The sequence below is a fragment of the Salminus brasiliensis genome, chromosome 12 (genome assembly GCF_030463535.1).
Source record: "Salminus brasiliensis chromosome 12, fSalBra1.hap2, whole genome shotgun sequence".
In the NCBI taxonomy this organism is placed as follows: Eukaryota; Metazoa; Chordata; class Actinopteri; order Characiformes; family Bryconidae; genus Salminus; species Salminus brasiliensis.
The window spans coordinates 9,893,446-9,913,405 of record NC_132889.1 but is presented as its reverse complement, the minus strand read 5'-3'; the positions used below and the strand labels follow the sequence as shown (position 1 = coordinate 9,913,405).

The following is a 19,960-nucleotide window of genomic DNA, read 5'->3' as shown; positions in this document are numbered from 1 at the left end:
AGCTCCACATACAATATAGGAGCAATGAGTACTTGTACAGTTACAGACTGCAGTACAGCTGGTTCTCTGTATACTTTATTACCCTGTTCTTCATTGTTCAGGACCCCACAGGACCTCCACAGAACAGGTGTTATGTCAAGTCAAGTCAAGTCAAATTTATTTGTATAGCGCTTTTTACAACTGTTGTCATCACAAAGCAGCTTTACATAATTAGTACTTAATAAAGGACAGAGACAGAGAAGAAAGAAGAAATAACATGAAGGGTCAAAGACCCCCGTGAGCAAGCCAACGGCGACAGTGGCAAGGAAAAACTTCCTCAGAGCTGGAGGAAGAAACCTTGGGAGGAACCAAGACTCACAAGGGGGACCCATCCTCCTCTGGCCAGACTATTTAAACATTAATGATAAAAATTACCAAAGCAGATACAACAGAAAGTTGATAGTGGTGATATTAATAGTGTCAGACAGGCACGAGTCCATCTAGGTTTCAGCACGGCCACCAAACAGGCAGCAGCGGCAGGCGGGTGAGCCATGGGTGGTGGCGGGTTGGGGGGGACCCGCTGGCCGGACTGGTAGGTGGCAGCTGGTTAGACGCAGGTAGAGGGTTATTGTGAACTTGTGAACTTGTGAAAGTTCTGACTGATCTAGGTAACTCTGCGCTCATTTCATGCTTGTTGGATTTGCATATGCAGTGGATCTTGCTTATCACAAGGAGCTCAGGTACACATTTGAAGTCTTTTAAATACTCCTCCTTGAACTGGATTGTTTAAAACTTTCTCCAAAAGTGAATAGCCTCAAGAATAAGATACTGGCTTAAGAAAAGGCACTTGAGTAGAGAGAAAAGAAATTGAGTGACTCTTAAAACCTTTACATTGTTACATGTTTAATTGTTCTGTTTAATCACATGCTTCTTGTAGTTCAAATAACCATACTAATTTAATTGTTGATGTTTTTGATTTTTGATATTGGTACAGACAACTGTTCATATGTGTTGTGATTGCATTGTGTAAACAAGGATCTCTCCAAAAGTGAATAGCCTCAAGAATAATCTAATGACTCAAGAAAAGGGACTCTTGTAGAGTAAAAATTCTGTGTCTCAAAACTTTTACATTATTACCTATAAAGCGTTATTAAATGCATGTTTTTTAAATTCAAGCTTCATTGTTCAATTGAGCAACTTTTAGTTAATTTCAGATGTTTCTTGCAGTCCAAATCAAACTTGTTTGAGGGGAAAGCCTTTGTTTCAAATGATTTTGTGATTTAAGTGAAGTGAACTGTGTGTGTTCAGGTTGTAGTTGGTGTTGCTGGTGAGACCAGCTTAACATCACACCGGAATAAACTGTTTTTGAAATTGAAGTGAGAAATGGAAGTTGTTATGAAAATAAATTCAACATCTAGATTACCTAGATGCTACATCTTTTTTTTTATTATTCTTCATATGCTACATTGTGGGGAAACTGCATTAATATGAAACTGGGTGGTATGCTGGTTCATTCAGTGTACTATTTTAAATTCGTTCTGTGGTCTGTGTTTCTTGCATACAGGAATACTGTTATACAACACAAAACTGCAGAATTAAATTTATTGCTGCATACAGTCCAATTATTGATGCAGTACAGTCCAACCGCTTACAATTAATTAATTTGTTAATTTGTCGCTAGTGACCAATGAACATGGACTGAGCAATGACAAAAACCACAAGTCTCGCCTTACAAATGGCTGGTTGCAGTATAATGTGTAACTCTGACTAGTATAATGTGTTATTCTGACCCTGCCGCCCATTTCCATCTATTTTTCCAGGAGAAAGGTTTAGTTCAGTTCAGGCTAGGCTTTAGCAGTCCTCAGTATGTTTATTGATATCCTTTGCTTTCAGTGCAAAAATCCTTCATTTGTTTCGTGTGGTTGTGACATTAAAAGTGGCAGCCTTTTATAAGTTCAGAATTTTTTAACACTGCACTGGTCAAGATTATAATTGTTCCTTTCTTTTGTTTGGGGGCTGATTTAAATGTAATTATTATGCTTTCATTTGTATGCAGTTGTATGCAAAACCTTTTTACAAGTTGTAGTTTTGTTTACTCTGACAGTGGAAAATCATAATTTCTGTTCAAAGGGGAACGTTTTTATACACTTGATGCCCTTCCCTACTTTAACACAACACACACTGGATCTGCTTTTAAAAATACTCTGCAGACCTTTGCTTTAAACCTCTGTCACAAAAACATGTATATATAAGATCTATAATATGACATGAATTTTACTAACACCTGTACAAACTAGATTTGTCTAGAGGCAAATCAGTTTCCTGGAAGCAATTTGACACCTGTTGCCCCAAGACTATTCTGCTCCAGGAGTCAGCCTTCCTGGTATTTGGCACTTAGATGAGGTTCACTGCCATTGTTGTGACAAGGAACCAAAGGTAATGTTTAGTACCGTTTCACAAAAACATATATTGAAATGCAAACTATTAGAGAAGATTCCCTTTCAAAGCAGAAACCTTTTTCTTGTTGTCAATATGTAGTGTTTTACTTGTATCTGTTGAACACTGTTTGCTCCTTACTGTTTGGCTGTTTATTGGTCTGCAGACTTAATTAACTTAAGGTTAACTTAATTGGTTAAGTTACATAAATGTGGGATCACTTAAGCTGATTGAGTCAAACCCAAAAATAACAGTTGATACACACTTAATTTGTGTAAGATCTTGTGTGAAGGTGAATTTGTTTAATGGAGTTCTGTTGACTGAGTGAGTTGTTTCAATGAAATATGGTGACCTTTAGGGTGCGCTAAATGTTTGGTTTGTGAAACATTAAACAGTACAGTACACCCCCCCCCCCTTACTGGCTTCTGACACCATTGCATACTGGGTGTGTCTTTCCTACAGGCTACCTTCACTTGGATGTGCATTTACATTTTACATATATATTTTTATGTTGTAGGCCATGAGAGCAGGTTATCATTTTCTGTACTGCTTAGTATGACTATATGCTGGCCTATAATTGTACTCTTGCATTACCACAAGATTATACTGTGTTTTTGGCAGATTAATTATTGTTAAATGAGAAATTAAACGGGTTTTCTAAAGTTTTTAAGTTTTAAAGCTTATCCAGAAAAAGTTGAGTCTAATGATGAATAAAGACTTGCTAAGCTTGGGGTTTTATCATTACTGTGCTTAGGTCAGTAGACTCATTTAATGACAATGGAAATGTAAGGAGAGGACAATGTCATTTCCATTCTCCCACGCTTGGCCCTTAGAGACCTTCAACTGAGGAAGATCAGTTTTCCAATCTCATAATTTCAGTAGGATTCTGGTATTCTGATTACAAAATACTACCAAATGCACTTAAAGCAGATAATTAAACACTTTTATTTTTTTATTGTACTTACTACCTAAACTACTTTACTTGAAATATTAGAATTCAGTGGGAATATATACAAACCTATATATCTATGACTGACTAATTTAAATTTTACAGTGTCGCCTTGAGGATAAGCAGCATTCTTAAAGACACAGAATGCAGGACATAGGGTTCAACTGAATGGAAAATGACACTGTATTTCCACCCAGGCACCTGCAGCACCCAGAGAAATAGGTTTTCAGTAAACAACTCATATATGGGGGCAGTTGGGAAGGAGGAATGGGAATGATTGAATAGTTTAAATGCATTGTGCAAAGTATTTAATCACAGCATGAAGTGAACCCATATTCTAAATAATTAAAATCATGTGTAATTTACGAAGAAACCTGTTACATGTGTTTAATGTTTCATGATGTGAAGAAATGTTTTATTTCATTTTAATGCATGAAACCTTCAGAAAAACAGTTGCATTATGCACTAAGGCACATTCTTAGCAAGCAGGTTGAAAATCATTTGCATACTTACCCTTCGACATCTTGGCTAACTGGTTTGTCCAGCTAACCCTACGTGCCATTTGAGTACAACACACAGCCATTTGAAAAGAAACAATTTTGTAATCTTCTGTGTACAGCATAAGCAGATTATTTCTGTTTAAAGTTTATGGGGGAAAAAATGGTAAAGTCAAGGTTTTGCTGTGTGTGTTTTTGGCATAGTACTACATGTCACATAGATTTGCTTAATTACAACCACAAAAATGCATATTGGGACTAAATTCTGTATCTTGGGAGATTTTCTTCAAAATACAGCATATGCAGATAAATATCTAGCCACTAAACGCTCTTGTTTAGACAGCTGGATTTTCAAAGCCAGCCTATTGTGTTTAACATGAATACTAAATGAGGATTATTTTGGGGACATCCTCAGGGGCAAAAATCAAATGGCTGCGCTCTGTGTGAAACTTCCTGATTTGGACAGTGTTCAGGGGCTAGTGGTTTGAAAAGATTTCAGGACCCTTGCACAATAGTTGTCTTGGCATTAAGTCTTAAACCAGTGTAACCAGTGTTAAATGTTTTATTCATCATTTTTTACTATAATAAAACAAGAGAAAGAGAACAGCACAAATGTGACCATGATACTGCTCTTTGTAATTCAACAGTTTTACAATACTGAAAACTTGGTTACAAGTATACAAGTATATATATATGACCACAATATAGACAGTCCACATTATCATATTCTACAATGTATCAAATTCTCCCTCAGTTAAACTGAGTTTAGTCAAAACATCTGAGAGTGTGATAGGATAAGGTTAATTTGAAAAGCAGATTTTTTTGATGTAAAACTAAAGTACTCTCAGTCTCTATAAAGTGACATCCTTGCAAACAAAGTCCTGATTTGAAGCTATGAATCAGTCTCAGCTAGGGAATGCTTTAAATGCATGTTCATATCAGTGCATACATTCTTATGTAAATCAGGATAATCTGTTTTTAATAACTAAAACAAAGTGTGAGTTTCAAGCAAATGATCATTTATGTGTTATGGTTGCTTTCTGGTCCTTTACCCATTAGATTTTTCCAGGGGGTTGCTTAGTACTGTAGTAGTGTGTGAGACTGCTAATATGGCCAACCAAGAATCAGTCCATCATTTATCTTCACATTCCATCCCAACAGAGCATGACTAAAACACTTCCTCTCCCAACTGTCTCAATAGACTCAAGTTAGAGGTCATCCATGACTTGTACAGCTTCCCAAATGTCCCAGTCCCAGCAATTGGTCCAGACCCAAATAGTATTTTTTTCCAACATAAAAAACAAACCTAATTCCACTGTAGCTTTTATTTTCTCACCCTGTCTGTTTCTCCTGTTACAACATGAAGAGGAAAGAGCTTGCTATACGACATTTCTCATCAATATGTAGGTAGGCCGTTAACAGTCTGCTGATTAGGGATCTGCTCCAACTGTGAATTATCAACCATCCTTATCCAGTTTGTCTCTGAAATTTATGAAATGGAAATTGGTCATACAGTTGACTGACTTGTCACAGAGGGCAAAAGTTCCACTTTGACATTAACTTCAGACTGCATATGGAGACTCTGTAAAGATAAAAGTAGACACTATGAACAAAAATAAGTGGTTCTTTTATATAAAAAATATAACAATTCATTAAAATTCATTGATGATGCTAATCTGTGAACATGTGAGTTCAATACTATTACTGCATAAACCCTTAGCAAAAGGTCCAGATCCATAAAAGGATTCTTCCATATGGAGACCAAGCAAATAACAATTTAAATGTTCAAATGACTTGTTGAGGCTCTATATAAAACCACTGTCTTTAATCAAATAAAAACTGTTTTAAAGTGTACAACTGATGTTTGTGCTTCTGCTTTCTGCAGCATTTGAGACCTAACAGTGTAAGTGTCAAGGTTGTCCTGACAAGTCTGTCATACAATAGTCAGGGAAATTAAATTAAGAACCCTTATTTTTTATTCAGTGTAGCCCACAATTTAAAGAGTATCCGTATTTAGGGTAGTGTCTTGCCCTCTCAGAATATTTGAAAAATATATGTACATTACACAAGGGAAGATTCACAAGGTCAAAAAGCAAATGTATTTAAATTCAAATGCAATCAAATTAGCAGGAAAGGTTTTCAGAAAACATTATTTAATGTACAGTACCAGTACAAGGTAGCAGCAGAAGCTAACATTAACCTAATGTACAGTACCAGTACAAGGTTGCAGCAGAAGCTAACATTAACCTAACACCAAATAAAACATTTTTTCATGTTTGTTATATACTGTGTAACATCAGAAATATTGTAACAATAAATAGAGCTAATTAATTTAATTCCAGACTAAAACCATCTTAAATGAATAAACCTTTGGTAAATATCTTGATTCATTTACTTATTTACAAACAGTTAAATTCCATGGCCTAAATGTCCTTATCAATACACATATAATAATCCAGTGCATTTAAATAGTTAATATCTGAACCTGCTATTAGCAGCAATTTGCCATGCAACACTCTAGAAGAAATAAACATTTTAAAATATATGTACTTTCGGTTTCTAAAGGCGAAGCATCAAAGCATGCAAAGGCAAAACTACAATAAATTGACACAGGGCTTCACTTTTAATTTCTGTGTGTTTTGTATTACACATGCATACATGTTCTCTCTCTTTCTCTTTCTTTCTCTCTCTCTCTCTCACACACACACATAAATCAATTATACCATAATGAAACCAATTAAATTTCACAGATGAGATTAAGAATACAACAGAACCATCACTGCCCTCTGTTTGCACTGTCAATGTGCTGGACAATTACATAGAGCATCCTCTTACATAGAACTGCATTTTAAAGAATTATTCCTGCTTGTGTCATTTGTTATCTACCCTATAAACAGGATTCAGGGATTCAAGAATTGTTTATTACTCTAAGCTTAATTTAAATTTCACCTTCAAAAGTATTCTTCTGTTTTTGCTGTAAACTAAACACACATTTGGGTTTGAGATTAAATAATAAATAAATGTGAAGGTTGGCTTTCATTTCATAAAATCATAAAATTATATCTCCATCATCATTTGATCCCAAACCCAAATGTCTATAGTGTATAACAAAAACAACAGAAAAATGTCCTTGCTGTTCCAATACTCTTACAAAACATGTTTTAATTATTTCTTTAAGAGAGGTATTTATTAAACCCTTTCCATTTTAAAACTTCCAGACACTGTCATGAAACAAAAACATTTTGCTTTACATGTTATGTTTTACACAAAGGTATGTAACTTACTTGATGGTTCTCACCACGGCTTTCAGAATCATTGGTCCTTGGGGAGAAGAAGGGGTCATGTTGACTGGCGCTCTCGATACGTTCTCGTCCAAGATTACTATCCTCCAAACCATTGGCCTTGTGGACACAGAGAACCTTCTGGAAGCTTTGTTTAAAGTTGTCAGACAGAAAGCCGTAGAGGACAGGGTTGGCACAGCTATTCACATATGTCAGAATAACAGCGAGATAGTAGACACCAGTCACAATGTTTCTTTCTGGGAGGATGATGATGACATTGATAATGTTGAGAATGAAAAACGGAAACCAGCAGAGCACAAACACAACCACAATGATCACCACCATGCGAGTCACCTTCCTTTCTGACTTGCGCCGCTTGGTGAGCCCTGCCCGAGCTCCAGCTGACTTCACTTTGACAACAATGAGGAGGTAGCACATGCATATGACTAGCAAAGGGCAGAAGAATCCCAAGATGGCAGTGTAAAGTATAAAGGTGGTTGACCACACAGTACTCGGTTCTGGCCAGCTCATGTTGCAGGTGTTATGCTTTGGTTGAACGTTTGAGTAAATGATGACTGGAAGTGCCAAAATACAGGACAGGACCCACACCATACAGTTTATGACCTTAGCCGCACTAGGTCGTCGCCATTTTGAGCTGCGGATGGGATGAACCACAGCTATGTAACGGTCAATGCTCATCACTGTCAAACAAAAGGTGCTGGTGAACTGGCTGATAGTGTCCGCCCACATAACAATACGGCACAAGAAGTTGCCAAATGGCCAGTAGTTGAGAACATTGTGAGTGGTAAGGAAAGGAAGTGCAAGTATGTACAGCTCATCAGCTACAGCCAGGTTTAGGATGTACATGTTGGTAACCGTCTTCATCTTAGCATATCGCAGAACTACAAAGATCACTAAGGTATTGCCAGTCAATCCCAGGATGAACACAATAAGATAAACTACAGCCATGATTTTATTACTGTCACTGTCGAGGCTTGTGTTAGCAGACATATTTATGTTTTGATCATGGTAGAATGATTTGTTCCAAAAATTAAGAACAGATGTATTCCTCTGGTTCTCCATCACTGGACACAGTCAAAGTTAAAGGTGAAGAATAGAAGCTTCTGTCACTGGGCAATCAGAGTTCTATCAACAAGCCTGAAAATGTAATAACAGATGTTATGTAATAAAAACAAATGTAAAGCATTTTTCATTTTTGTAATAATTTCTATTTCAATAAGTAATTTTATATTGTAACATTCTCTAAGTTGTCGATGAGCCAACGTAATTGAGTGCCCAAATGCGCAGTTAACATAGTGATTTGAAGTTTTACACGATCCGACTATATCTTGCATTGTCACAGTCTATTCTTGCATTGTTGCAGTCTATTCTATTTATTATTGTCTTTACTGAACATAAAACTAGTCTATTTACCAAACATATAAATAAATTATGCATATTTTACACTATCTATTTTTTATGTGTAAGTCTAAGGTTCCTTTGCATGTGGAAGACCCTCCCGTTTAGTAAGTGTTTACATGACCTTGATGTAAGAGATTAGGCATGCAGCGCGAGAAGCTATTGTAAAAATACATTAGTTACCGTTGAAATTCTGTGAACCACAAATCAAAACACAGAGTTAACGATGTCATTGTTGTAAGTACAAACAGTCCCTTGCACACAGAGTCAGATTCATAGAAGTTTCTTTTGTATTAGTCAATATTTAACTTTATATGTATTCAATAAGGTTTCACTTTGAGAAAAAGTACACATGGAAATGAACTAAAATATATGTCAACCCACAAAACCTCCATAGATCACACCAGTGAGCCTTAGATGCCACCTTTCTTGGGGTACTTTTTGTAGGCACTGACCATTGCATACCAGAATAACCCCACATGACCTGCCTGATGTTTCAGAAATGCTCTGACCAAGTTGTCTAGCCATCACAATCTGACCCTTATCAAAGTGACTCAGATCCTTATGCTTGCCCATTTTAGCAGCTTGTAACATATCATATGTTTACTTGCTGCCTAATATAACCCCTTGACAAATGGCAATGTAGGTAAAGATAATTAAAGAAAATCAATGTTTTTCACCTATCAGTGGTACTGTGTTATAATGTTATATATATCAGGGTATATTCCAGATCTTCAGTTCATTACAGCATACAATTGCCTGTTATAATACGCATTTATAATTCGGCCAATGAATTGCCTACATATTTGTTATGAACTGCGAAGACTGCAACAATGCAAGATCGGATTGTGTGAAACTTTAGAACCAGTTCAGGGCATTTCCCCAGTGCTTGCTCATTAGTTCAACAGTAGTCCATATATATATATATATATATATATATATATATATATATATATATATATATATAAATTTATTTAGTTACAAGACAAACATACCTAAATCGCTGTCCATGGTACTCTTTTTTTGATTTTGGTTACGCTTCGTACCACACGCGCGCACACAAAAAAAACCAAAAAAAACTCACGGTTCTCTGAAGCAAAGTGCCTTCCACTACTCGCCTTGAGGTTATAGGGTTGGGTCAGCGCGTAATGAAACACAAGAACAAAATCCATGCCAAGTCAAGCGGTCCATTCTATCCAAATTATACAATGGACATTCGATATCATGTTCTGATGTCATTTTAGATGTAATCGCATTTGCATGTGGGTAAATCCGTTCGTGTATCCAGGTCATTGAGTTATGCAGCAAAGCTCACTGCTTTCAGGCAGCGACTTGTTGGATTCAGTGGAAAAGTCGGAAGCTGGAGGTGGTATTTATCTTGACGAGTGTCATGACACAGTTCCTGGCGCGTCACTTTCTTTGCATGGAGAATCGCTTTTAATAGCAAAGAAACTCGAGACGTAGGCTGCCAACAGCTGTTTTTAACAGATGATTTTGAATACATTATGCAAAGACCACCAAACGACAGAATATAGCAGAAGAAATGTTCTATAAACACAAATAAATATAAATGCAGCAGAAACAGTAACAAGAATGCTAATGATAAAGTCAAGGATATGTTTGGAAGAACACAATTAGGACTGGGCAACAATTCCAGCAAATATTGGTCATTTTTCCACATAACACACCTGGTTCAAGACATATTAGAAAATTACCAGGTTTATTTGGTGTGCTTAAACAGGAAACTCAACACAATTGTGCTTTAGGGTCTGAGTTGCCCCCCTGAATTAGAAGACCACAGTCCTGTCTATGTACTTCAGCAAATATATGTATTTGTTTAGTTCCTGCAGCTGATTTACTATAATGAAGGACTGATTTAATTAACTGTGTATTGCACGCTGATTGTAAATACTGTGGAGAGGTTTGGAAATGGTAAACATACATAAAATCACAGTATTTTATATATTGTACTGTATGCATGTTAAAAGCTACTTATGTACTCTTTTGTATGCTGACATAGACTGCAATATCCTACTTTGTATTTTCTTTGTAGGCTATATGAAGAATCTTCACAGCTTCATTGTCCGAGTGTAAATAATGTGGAGACAAAGTTTTGTTCTAAATTGTGTAATACTTAATTTAAAACAATTAAATCTCTTTTACCAATTGTGTTAAAGCAGCTTTTGTCCAGAAGCAGCTTTTGTCCAAGTTTTGTCCAGACAGTGATGCTAGGGAGTACATTAGCGTTTCCATAGCCATATCAAGTTATTACCCTGGTATTATACTCTGTTGTGGTAGCAGTTTTTAAATTATTTTATATCTCTGAAATATTTCACATTGTGTAAGGGAAAAACTTTCAGATGGTTGATCACACACAAGTTTTTTGTGAAAGATCTTCCACTTATTGCTTAAAAACATACAGTTTTGTAGATTGACCTTACTTATTCATTAGTCAGTATATAAAACTGAAATCATGCATTTAGACAGTATGCAGTGTGAGTGTGAGGTGTGAGTAAGATAGTGAGTGTGGACAGTGTATTTAGGTTATTACTGAAAATATGTAAAATAGAAATCAATATTTAAAGAACAGTATTAGTGGGAGGTGTGGTAATGTATTTGTAGTGAATGTGGCTGTGATTCTAGACCTGTCATGGCATGGATGATGGGTCCAATGCAAGTAGTTTATTAACAAAACTCAAAATAACACAAGGGGGCAAAATAAGGCAAACGAAGCAGCAGCTACAGGGCATAAATGCGAACACAACACAAACTTGACAAACAAGAGAGCGAAAACAAACACACCTGACACTGGGGGTTTAGCTGGGGAACCAGCTACTTTGCAAGAACGACTAGGCCGACCAAACCTGGCACTGCTGCGTGAGCATGGGTTGCCTAGCTGGAACGAGAGGTATATCATGGGTGTATCTTGGCAGAGAGCGAGCGAGCCTCGCTGAGTCCTTGAATGGCCGGGTGGCCTGCTCGCGAACGAGAACGTAGATCTGAAGCTGGCCTTAACACACCGTGAGCAGTAACGGGAACCTCTCGGGCTACCTCAAGGTTCCAAGCATGCAATTCTCGGAAAGGAACTGAGCATCGAAGCTCCTTAAGTAGCCCCCGCCTCAGGTGAAACGCATGAACTAAATCAACATGACTCGACACAATGAACCAATCATGAACACAAATGAACATGAATCATGAACCGATACACATGAAAGAACCAAACACATGAACCAAACGAGGCGGAAGTCGAGGCGACGTACGTGGAGTCCACAGAAGGACCTAAGATAAGATAAGATAAGATAAGATAGTCCTTTATTAGTCCCGCAGTGGGGAAATTCACAGTGTAACAGCAGAAAGGGATAGCAGGACACTCAGTTACAAAAATTTAGATAAATAAATAATTTACACTATATACACACAATATAAATAAGAATTAAAAAAGCAATAAACAATCCTGCACTCCAAAGGACCTCAATCTCCTCAGCAGGTAGAGTCTGCTCTGGCCTTTCTTGTAGAGAGCTGCAGTGTTGACTGACCAGTCCAGTTTGTTGTTCAGATGAACACCCAGGTATTTATAAGAGTCCACACTCTCGATGTTCATACCGCGGATGTTCACTGATGGAGGGGGGTGTCTGCACCTGCGGAAATCCACCACCAGTTCTTTGGTTTTTCCAGCATTTATCTGCAGATGGTTCTGCAGACACCAGTCCACAAAGTCCTGAATAAGTTCTCTGTACTCGCTGTCCTCCTCATTGGATATGAGGCCGACGATCGCTGAGTCATCAGAGAACTTCTGGAGGTGACAGGTCGGTGAGCTGTACATGAAGTCAGCAGTGTACAGGGTGAAGAGGAACGGTGCCAAGACCGTTCCTTGAGGGGCTCCTGTGCTGCTGACCACCAAGTCAGAGACACAGTCCCGTGCCCTCACATACTGGGGTCGGTTGGTGAGGTAGTCCAGTATCCAGTTTGACAGGTGACTGTCCACTCCACAATGTCCCAACTTGTCCTTTAGAAGCCCTGGCTGTATGGTGTTAAAAGCACTGGAGAAATCGAAGAAGGTGATCCTCACAGTGCTGCCGGGCTTCTCCAGGTGAGAAAGAGCTCTGTGTAGAAGATAGATGACAGCATCATCCACCCCGACACCAGGCTGGTAGGCGAACTGAAGAGGGTCCATGGATGGGCTCACCAGAGGGCGGATGTGGTTGAGGACCAGCCTCTCCAGTGACTTCATCAGATGGGAAGTCAGTGCCACCGGCCTGTAGCTGTTTAGGTCCTTTGGGTGCTGTGTTTTGGGCACAGGTACCACACAAGATGTTTTCCACAGCTGTGGTACTCTTCCCAGTTTCAGGCTCAGGTTGAACATATGCTCAACTACCCTGCACAGCTGATCAGCGCAGGACTTGAGGAGCCTGGCACTGATTCCATCAGGACCTGTAGCTTTCTTAGGCTTGATCTTCCTCAGCTCATTTCTCACCTGGGTTGTTGTGAAGGACAGGTTGGAGCAGGGGGGCTGGGTGCTGGAATGTGTGAATGGGTGGTTGATGCTGCCAGACGATGAGCCATTAGGGGATGATGATGGTGATGATTGTGAGCCAGAAGTTCTGAGAGAAGAAGAAGAAGGGGGAGGGCAGCATGATGGTAGTGCTGCTGAGTGGGGATACAGCAGGGGTGTCTGTGTGGGGGCAGGGCTAGGTGATTGATCAAATCTGTTGAAAAATAGATTGAGATCATTCACCCACTTCTGGTCCCCCACCACCTGGGAGTTGGACTTTGTGTGGCCAGAGATGGTTTGAAGGCCTTTCCACACTCCCCTGATGTTGTTCTGCTGCAACTGTTCCTCCAGCTTCCTCTTGTAGCTGGCTTTCCCCTCCCTGATCTTCCTTCTCAGTTCCCTCTGCACAGCTTTCAGCTCATCCTTGTCTCCAGATCTGAAGGCCCTCTTTTTCGCTTTTAGGAGAGCCTTTATATCTGGATTAATCCATGGCTTGTTGTTGGAAAAACACTGAACAGTCTTGGTGGGCACGGTGTTATCCACACAGAAGTTGACGTAGTCCGTAATGCAGTGAGTGAGATTGTCAATGTCCTCCCCATTAGGATCACACAGTTCTTCCCACACCGTTGTTTCGAAGCAGTCCTTCAGAGCCTCCTCAGACTCCTTAGACCACTTCTTCACTGTACGGGTGGCAGCTGGTTCCCTATGTACAATGGGTTTGTACACAGGCAGAAGATGAACCAGACAGTGATCAGATCTTCCAAGGGGAGGGAGAGGTGACGAGTTGTATGCCTCCTTTGTGTTGGCAAAAAACAGGTCCAGTGTTTTCATGTCTCTGGTGTGGCAGGTTACATACTGGGTGAAGGTGGACAGAGTGGAGGATGGAGAAGCATGGTTGAAGTCTCCGGAGATAAGGAGGAGGGCCTGCGGGTGCTGTGTCTGCAGCCTGCACACAGCTGAGTGCAGGACATAACAGGCCGAGTCAGCGTTAGCAGAGGGGGGGATGTACGCAGCTATCATGATAACGTGCGAGAATTCCCTCGGCAGATAGTACGGCCTCATGCTAACGGCTAACAGTTCAATGTTCTTACAGCAGATCTGCTCCTTAATAGTGATGTGCCCAGAGTTACACCATCTATCATTCACAAATACTGCCAGTCCGCCTCCCTTCCTCTTACCGCTCTCCTCCGTCCTGTCCGCCCGGCTGAGGTGAAATCCTTCCACAGATACGGGCGTGTCTGGAGTCAACGTGGTTAGCCAGGTCTCTGTGAACACCATGATGCTGCACTCCCGGTATTCCCTCTGATGTCGCGTTAGCGCCGCCAGCTCGTCCATCTTATTGGGGAGCGACCTTACATTCCCCATGACTACAGAAGGAAGAGCGGGCTTGTAGCGTCTCCTCCGGGCGCAACACAGAGCTCCAGCCCGGCTCCCCCGCCGCCTCCTTTTCAGCTCGCGGGGGATGTCGTGCCTCTCGCGCGGCAGCACATCAGCGCTGCTGAGCGCTAACAGCTGGTCCCTGGTGTAAACAATAGGCACGCGACTCCGCACGGGATCTCCAGACACGGTCGTAAACAAGGAAAAAAGCAGCGTAGAAACCAGAAAAATCACCACGCTTTTGGTGTCCATTGTGCCTAGAGTCATAAGAAACACTAAACTACCAAAGAAACTTAACTTAAAAACTTCTAAATTGGAAAAAAGTTAGAAAAAGCTCAGAAGTGAGCAGGAGCTGCTGCAACAGGCTGCCACCTCCGCGGCGCCATCTTGGTCGGCCGGCCGGCTCCCAGGAGCGCACCTCGGGACCATACCCCTCCCAGACCATGAAGTGCTTCCTCCGGCCGCTACGCCTCCGGGAACCCAGTGCCTGCCTGACCGCGTGAATGGGGGTCCTCTCGCCTCCGCAGGCTCCGGCAGCGTGTCCCGGGCACCACAGGCTTAACCAGAACACATGAAACATAGAACAAATGTGAGAGGGGCAAAACCATAAAACTAAACGTGATCTGAACTTAAACAACAAAAACCAAACAAGGACTAAGGAAAACTTAACTGTCATGAACTCAGGAGTCCATGGCATGAGTCCACTGCAGCCTACCCGATGGTCGGTGCCCTACCCGATGGTCGGTGCCCCAGGTAGTCTCAATACGAGGTGCCGCAGGCTCTGGAACTGACACACCTTGGGGCAGTCGCAGGCACCACCGCCTGACCAGACCTTAAAACAGGAGCAGAGGCGGGCAGGGCTGCCATGACATGAACAGAGGAGCTGGGCACAGCCACCGGAGTAGGGACCATGGGTGTAAACCTCGGGCGTCCTCATTGTGGAGGTGGCTGCGGGTTGCATGGCATGGCTAGGGTACATAGTATGACTGGGAGCTATGGGATAGGCCGGCCCCTCTCAACCAGCTACTGGCCCCCCCAGCACGAGCTCATCCAGCCCAAGGGACTCGCCTTGGCACGCCAACTCTCACAGGGCGGAACAGGGCGTCCAGCGTGCGTGACTCAACCCACTACGCACAGCTAAGGAGTGGAACTCCAGCACATAGTGAGCTGCCGACCTGCTGCACTGCTGGTCGGACTGACAGAGTTAAGAGACAAAGTTAGTTTTGAATGGATTTATAGAGAGCAGAGAATGTTGAGCAGTATCAGAGTGTGTCTGATGACTCCAGGAGGTCTGACTATAACAGCCTGGTTAAAAGGAGAAAGCCAGAAGGTAGCACAGAGAAAGAAGCACCCTGAAACGCTGTCCAGCCGCTCCACCGTACACAAACCTGAGTGAATGTGTGCAAGCAGTGAGACGACACCTCCAGCATCTCAGTATACTACAATTCCCTGTGTCCGCAAACCCCTGAACCCACAACCTTTATCCAAGGGGAAACATTACTTACCAAAAGCTAAACTAAACAGATGAGTTTTCAGCCTAGATGTAATGATTGAGACTGTGTCTGAGTGCCGAACATCATCTGGAAGGTTATTCCAGAGTTGGGGGGCTTTATAAGAAAAGGCTCTTCCCCCTTGGTTTTGTTACTGTGCTCAAAAATTTGTGTATAGTTCCTAAATGGTTCCTGTTTCTACAAAAAAAATGGCATTGCTGCACTTGTGAAGATTATATCAGATGTGAAGATTATATTACAAAATAGGTTTTGCACTCATACATCTCATTAACAAAAATGGATCTTTAAAGAACTGAAATTTAGGTAAGTGTCACGCCTGCGCCGCCGCGCCCGCCCCAGGGGTGGTCTCGGGCCGCGGCTCACAGGCGATCAAGAACTCCCCCTTCAAAGTCATGTCATGTTTTGTTATGCTCTGGACTTTTATGTTGAAAAGGACTCTTGTGTTGACACCCATCGTCGCCATCTTGGTTTTAGGTTGTGTTTGTCATGTGTCATAGCCATAGCCACCTGGGAGGAGCTTAGCGTGGAGCCCTTCTCGGAGTACCTGAAGCACTTCAAGGTGGTGTTTCAGCGTCCTCGAAGGGGCTCATGCCGGGCGACCTGTTGCTGTGGCTGGAGCAGGGCAGCAGGTCGGTAGCCCACTATGCGCTTCCTTAGTTCCGCTCCTTGGCTGCGCGTAGTGGGTGGAGTCACGCCATGCTGGCTGCCCAGTTCTGCAACGGGCTTGCCCCCCGTTTGCAGCAGGAGTTGCCGTGCAGAGGTGAGTCGCTTGAGCTGGATGAGCTCATAACGCTCGCTATCAGGCTCGACCAGCTCCCAGGTCGCCCTACCCCCACCATGTCACAGCCCAAGTCACAGAGAGCTGGGGGTTTAGCTGCCGGGCCTGGAAGGCAGACCGGTCCGGTTACGCAGCGTCGGGGTGGGTTTACGGGTCCAGCGCCCTCACGGGTCAAGGAGGTGACCCCGTCCGCCTCTCGAGTCATGTCGGTGGCCCTGTCCACCTCTGTTCGTGCTTCTGCGCCCCCTGTCGGGCAAGCAGGGCCAGCTGTCCCAGGTTCAAGGTCTGGTCTAGCGGTGGTACCCAGGACTGCCCCAAAGCAAGCGGTACCAGCTGCCCAAGGTCCAGCGAAGGCGGGGATTGCTTTACCAGTGCCCTCGAAGACGGCGCCCTCCACGTCGCCCCCTTCGATGGCTATGTCGGCCCCTTTGACGGCTACGGCGCCCTCCACGTCGGCCCCTTCAAAGACCGCGCCCTCCACGTCGGTGCCTGCGATGACGCCCACCGTCACACCCCCAGGACTGGTCTCGGGACGCGGCTCACAGGCGATCAAGAACTCCCCCTTCAAAGTCATGTCATGTTTTGTTATGCTCTGGACTTTTATGTTGAAAAGGACTCTTGTGTTGACACCCATCGTCGCCTTCTTGGTTTTAGGTTGTGTTTGTCATGTGTCTGTTCATTGTTTGGTTAATGTGTTACACCTGTGGGCTGGTGTATTTAAGGAGGGCTAGTGTCAGCTGCCGGTTGCCGAGAATTACTCTTAGTGCAACCAATGCACTCAGGATACTGAGCTAACCTTGGGGACTCAGCATTCACCGGTCTAGTCTGTGAGTCCGTCTGTATCTAGAGGACTCTTCTGGCCGTAGCTAGTTGAGCATAGCAAGCTAACTAGCTAGGCAGTATTATTCTCAGGGTCTGTTTGGGGGCTACTGCAGGTCTGCGGCGATCTCGCCAGGCTTCACGGTTTTTAGCATGCTCAGGTTCTGGAGCTCCGGTACTGAGCAACTCGTACGCTCGTTTTGGCAGGTAGCTTCCCCTCCGTCGGACCGGTTCGTTCATCTAGGTTTGGCGGCTGACTCCCCACTCCCACGAGTCGTGTAAGTTCAGCGCGCCTGACTAGCGCACCTCTTTTGTCTCAGTTGAGAGTTTTTCCCAGGCTCTGCCTGGTGGTTTATGTTTCTGTATAGCGGTTCAGGCTCAGCCCCGGCAGCTAGCACAGCCCTAGTGCCTCGCCAGTGTGTTCTTTTGTTTTGCCCCTCTTGGTTGTCACGGTTGTTGTTTCTGTTCCTCTTTGCCCCACATAATTCTTGCTGCGTTTTCTGTTTGTTTTATGGTTTATTGTCCCACAATAAACTTCTCGCTTTGGTCCATTCCCTGCGAGTGTTCACCCATTCTTGTCAGACCGTGTGGATCATGACAGTAAGGTGGTTCTTTAATGGTACTGCTCCAAAAACATTCGGAAAATCTGATCCAACAGAAATGGTTGTATTGTAATACTGTGTGCTCATAAATAATTGTAGTCTGTTCCAATGGAAAAGCCAGTTATCATACCTAAGGTAATAGAATATGGCAGCTGCCAAAAGAGATGAATTAGCTGGGCCTAAGAAACCAAATTAATTAACCTGCCTTTTACTATTTCTCTTGTTCTGTTTCTTCCCACCCCTGCCCCTCCCTTTTCAGTTTGACTTAATTTAGACAGCCTCATTGGAATGACTGTTTTGTATTAAAGCAAATCAGATGATGACCATAGGGCTTTGCATATAAATAAATAATTACTTAGCTTGAATATTACTGGTGATGTTCATTTATGTCATTTATTAAAAAAACTACAGAAAAATAGTCTCCAGTAATGACTCTCAAAGCTGTGTGATATACAGAATCAAAACAATTAAGGGTATTTCAGATGCAATTGCCAAACACATTTTGTTTTTACATTTTACAGATGAATAAGTCTCAATTGAACTGAAAGCATATTAATGCAGTTTCTAAAAGAAAGTTTGTCACCTACACATACCATTGTACTTGTATTTAGATAGTCTGTTTAGTTATGTAAGATTCCAGTCTATTCTGGTTCATTGAGTTGTGACTGGATTTGCAACGTTTCAAAAGTTGCATTTTTATCTGAATTTACATGTTGTCAGTGAATTTACTGAACATGCTGTTTTTTGATGAAGTTTCCATATTTGGATAACATCCGTGAATTTATAGCACATGAAAAATTTAGCTCTTATTTTTATTTTTATTTATGTGTTTTGTGTTGTTTGTGATGTTTTGTGCTTTGTAGTATTATATTTTGGTAAACAGTAATTAAAGCCACTGTGCCACTATTGTTTAGAAACCAAAATCACTTCATTGTTTTATTAAACTTAAACACCTTTTAGATGAACATTATCAATAACTTTAGGGTAATCAATACAAAATAATCTGGTGCAGATGTTTTACTTTATTGGAAACCAGTAAAGCATAAACTACAGGCTTTATTTTTTGTTATGTTTAGCTACAAATAAACTCAAGATATCTGTAGCAAGAAAGATTATGGAGAACAACTTGGTAAATAAAAAATAAAATCAACCCTGCAAATAATGCATTATTAAAATAAATGTTAATCCTAGGTGCATCCTGGAATCTTTGCTTACACAGCAGAAAAGAAAAGGAGACTAGCCAAACAACAGTTCTATGAACAATGTTGACAAATTGGGCAATTATCAAGCCTGTCTTACAATTTTGTTTTACAGATAACCCTTAATTGCGCATGTGTGTGTGTGTGTGTGAGGGCACTCATTGTGGAAAAAAATGTAAATGCCCAGAGGATTGCTTATCACATAGACCTGATTCATTAATAAATTCAGATCGGAAGATACTACCTAAGATACTTACTCCCCCACCCCCCCCCCCCCCCCCCAAACACACACACACACCTTGTTAAAAAAATTATAATGTAAGATCTAGACCAATGGAACTCTCTACAGGTATTCTGGTTGGGACATTTATCAATTCTCAAAATGAATATTTTACCCAATAGAGATGCTTCCTGTTTGGTTCTCTAACAAGGTGATTGAATGAAAGATTTAGATAACTGGCTCAGCTCTTTCATAAGGAGTAAGCAATAAACCAGCATTTTAATTTGATGTTTTAGATAGAATGATAGAAAGACAGACAGAAAAAACTATATTGTTGTAACATTAAATATCCCATTTCTGGTTAGTATACCTTTTTAAAGATGGATTTAATGTCTTTTGAA

General features: G+C 41.5%; 1 protein-coding gene across 3 annotated transcripts; it reads right to left on the bottom strand.

The window, feature by feature from the left end:
• Window positions 1–4,405: 4,405 nt before the first annotated feature.
• On the bottom strand, window positions 4,406–9,891 carry sstr5 (somatostatin receptor 5). 3 transcript variants are annotated; one of them, XM_072694358.1, is made up of 3 exons: window positions 9,557–9,891; window positions 7,146–8,300; window positions 4,406–5,443 (listed from the first exon to the last, which is right to left on the bottom strand). In XM_072694358.1, exons 2-3 carry the CDS (start codon window positions 8,223–8,225, stop codon window positions 5,369–5,371), a joined length of 1,155 nt encoding a protein of 384 aa, XP_072550459.1. In that variant the 5' UTR covers window positions 8,226–8,300; window positions 9,557–9,891; the 3' UTR covers window positions 4,406–5,368. The 3 variants fall into 3 exon arrangements, with proteins under 3 accessions (XP_072550459.1, XP_072550461.1, XP_072550460.1); XM_072694360.1 differs by having other exon boundaries at window positions 4,406–5,343; XM_072694359.1 differs by having other exon boundaries at window positions 9,646–9,891.
• Between the last annotated feature and the right edge of the window lie 10,069 nt (window positions 9,892–19,960).

Excerpts from the sequence above, each read along its gene's own strand:
- sstr5 (XM_072694358.1), bottom strand. The coding sequence starts at position 8,225 with ATGGAGAACCAGAGGAATACATCTGTTCTTAATTTTTGGAACAAATCA. Across the intron at positions 5,444-7,145 it reads GCCGTGGTGAGAACCATCAA|AGTCTCCATATGCAGTCTGA; the intron begins GTAAGTTACATA and ends TTATCTTTACAG.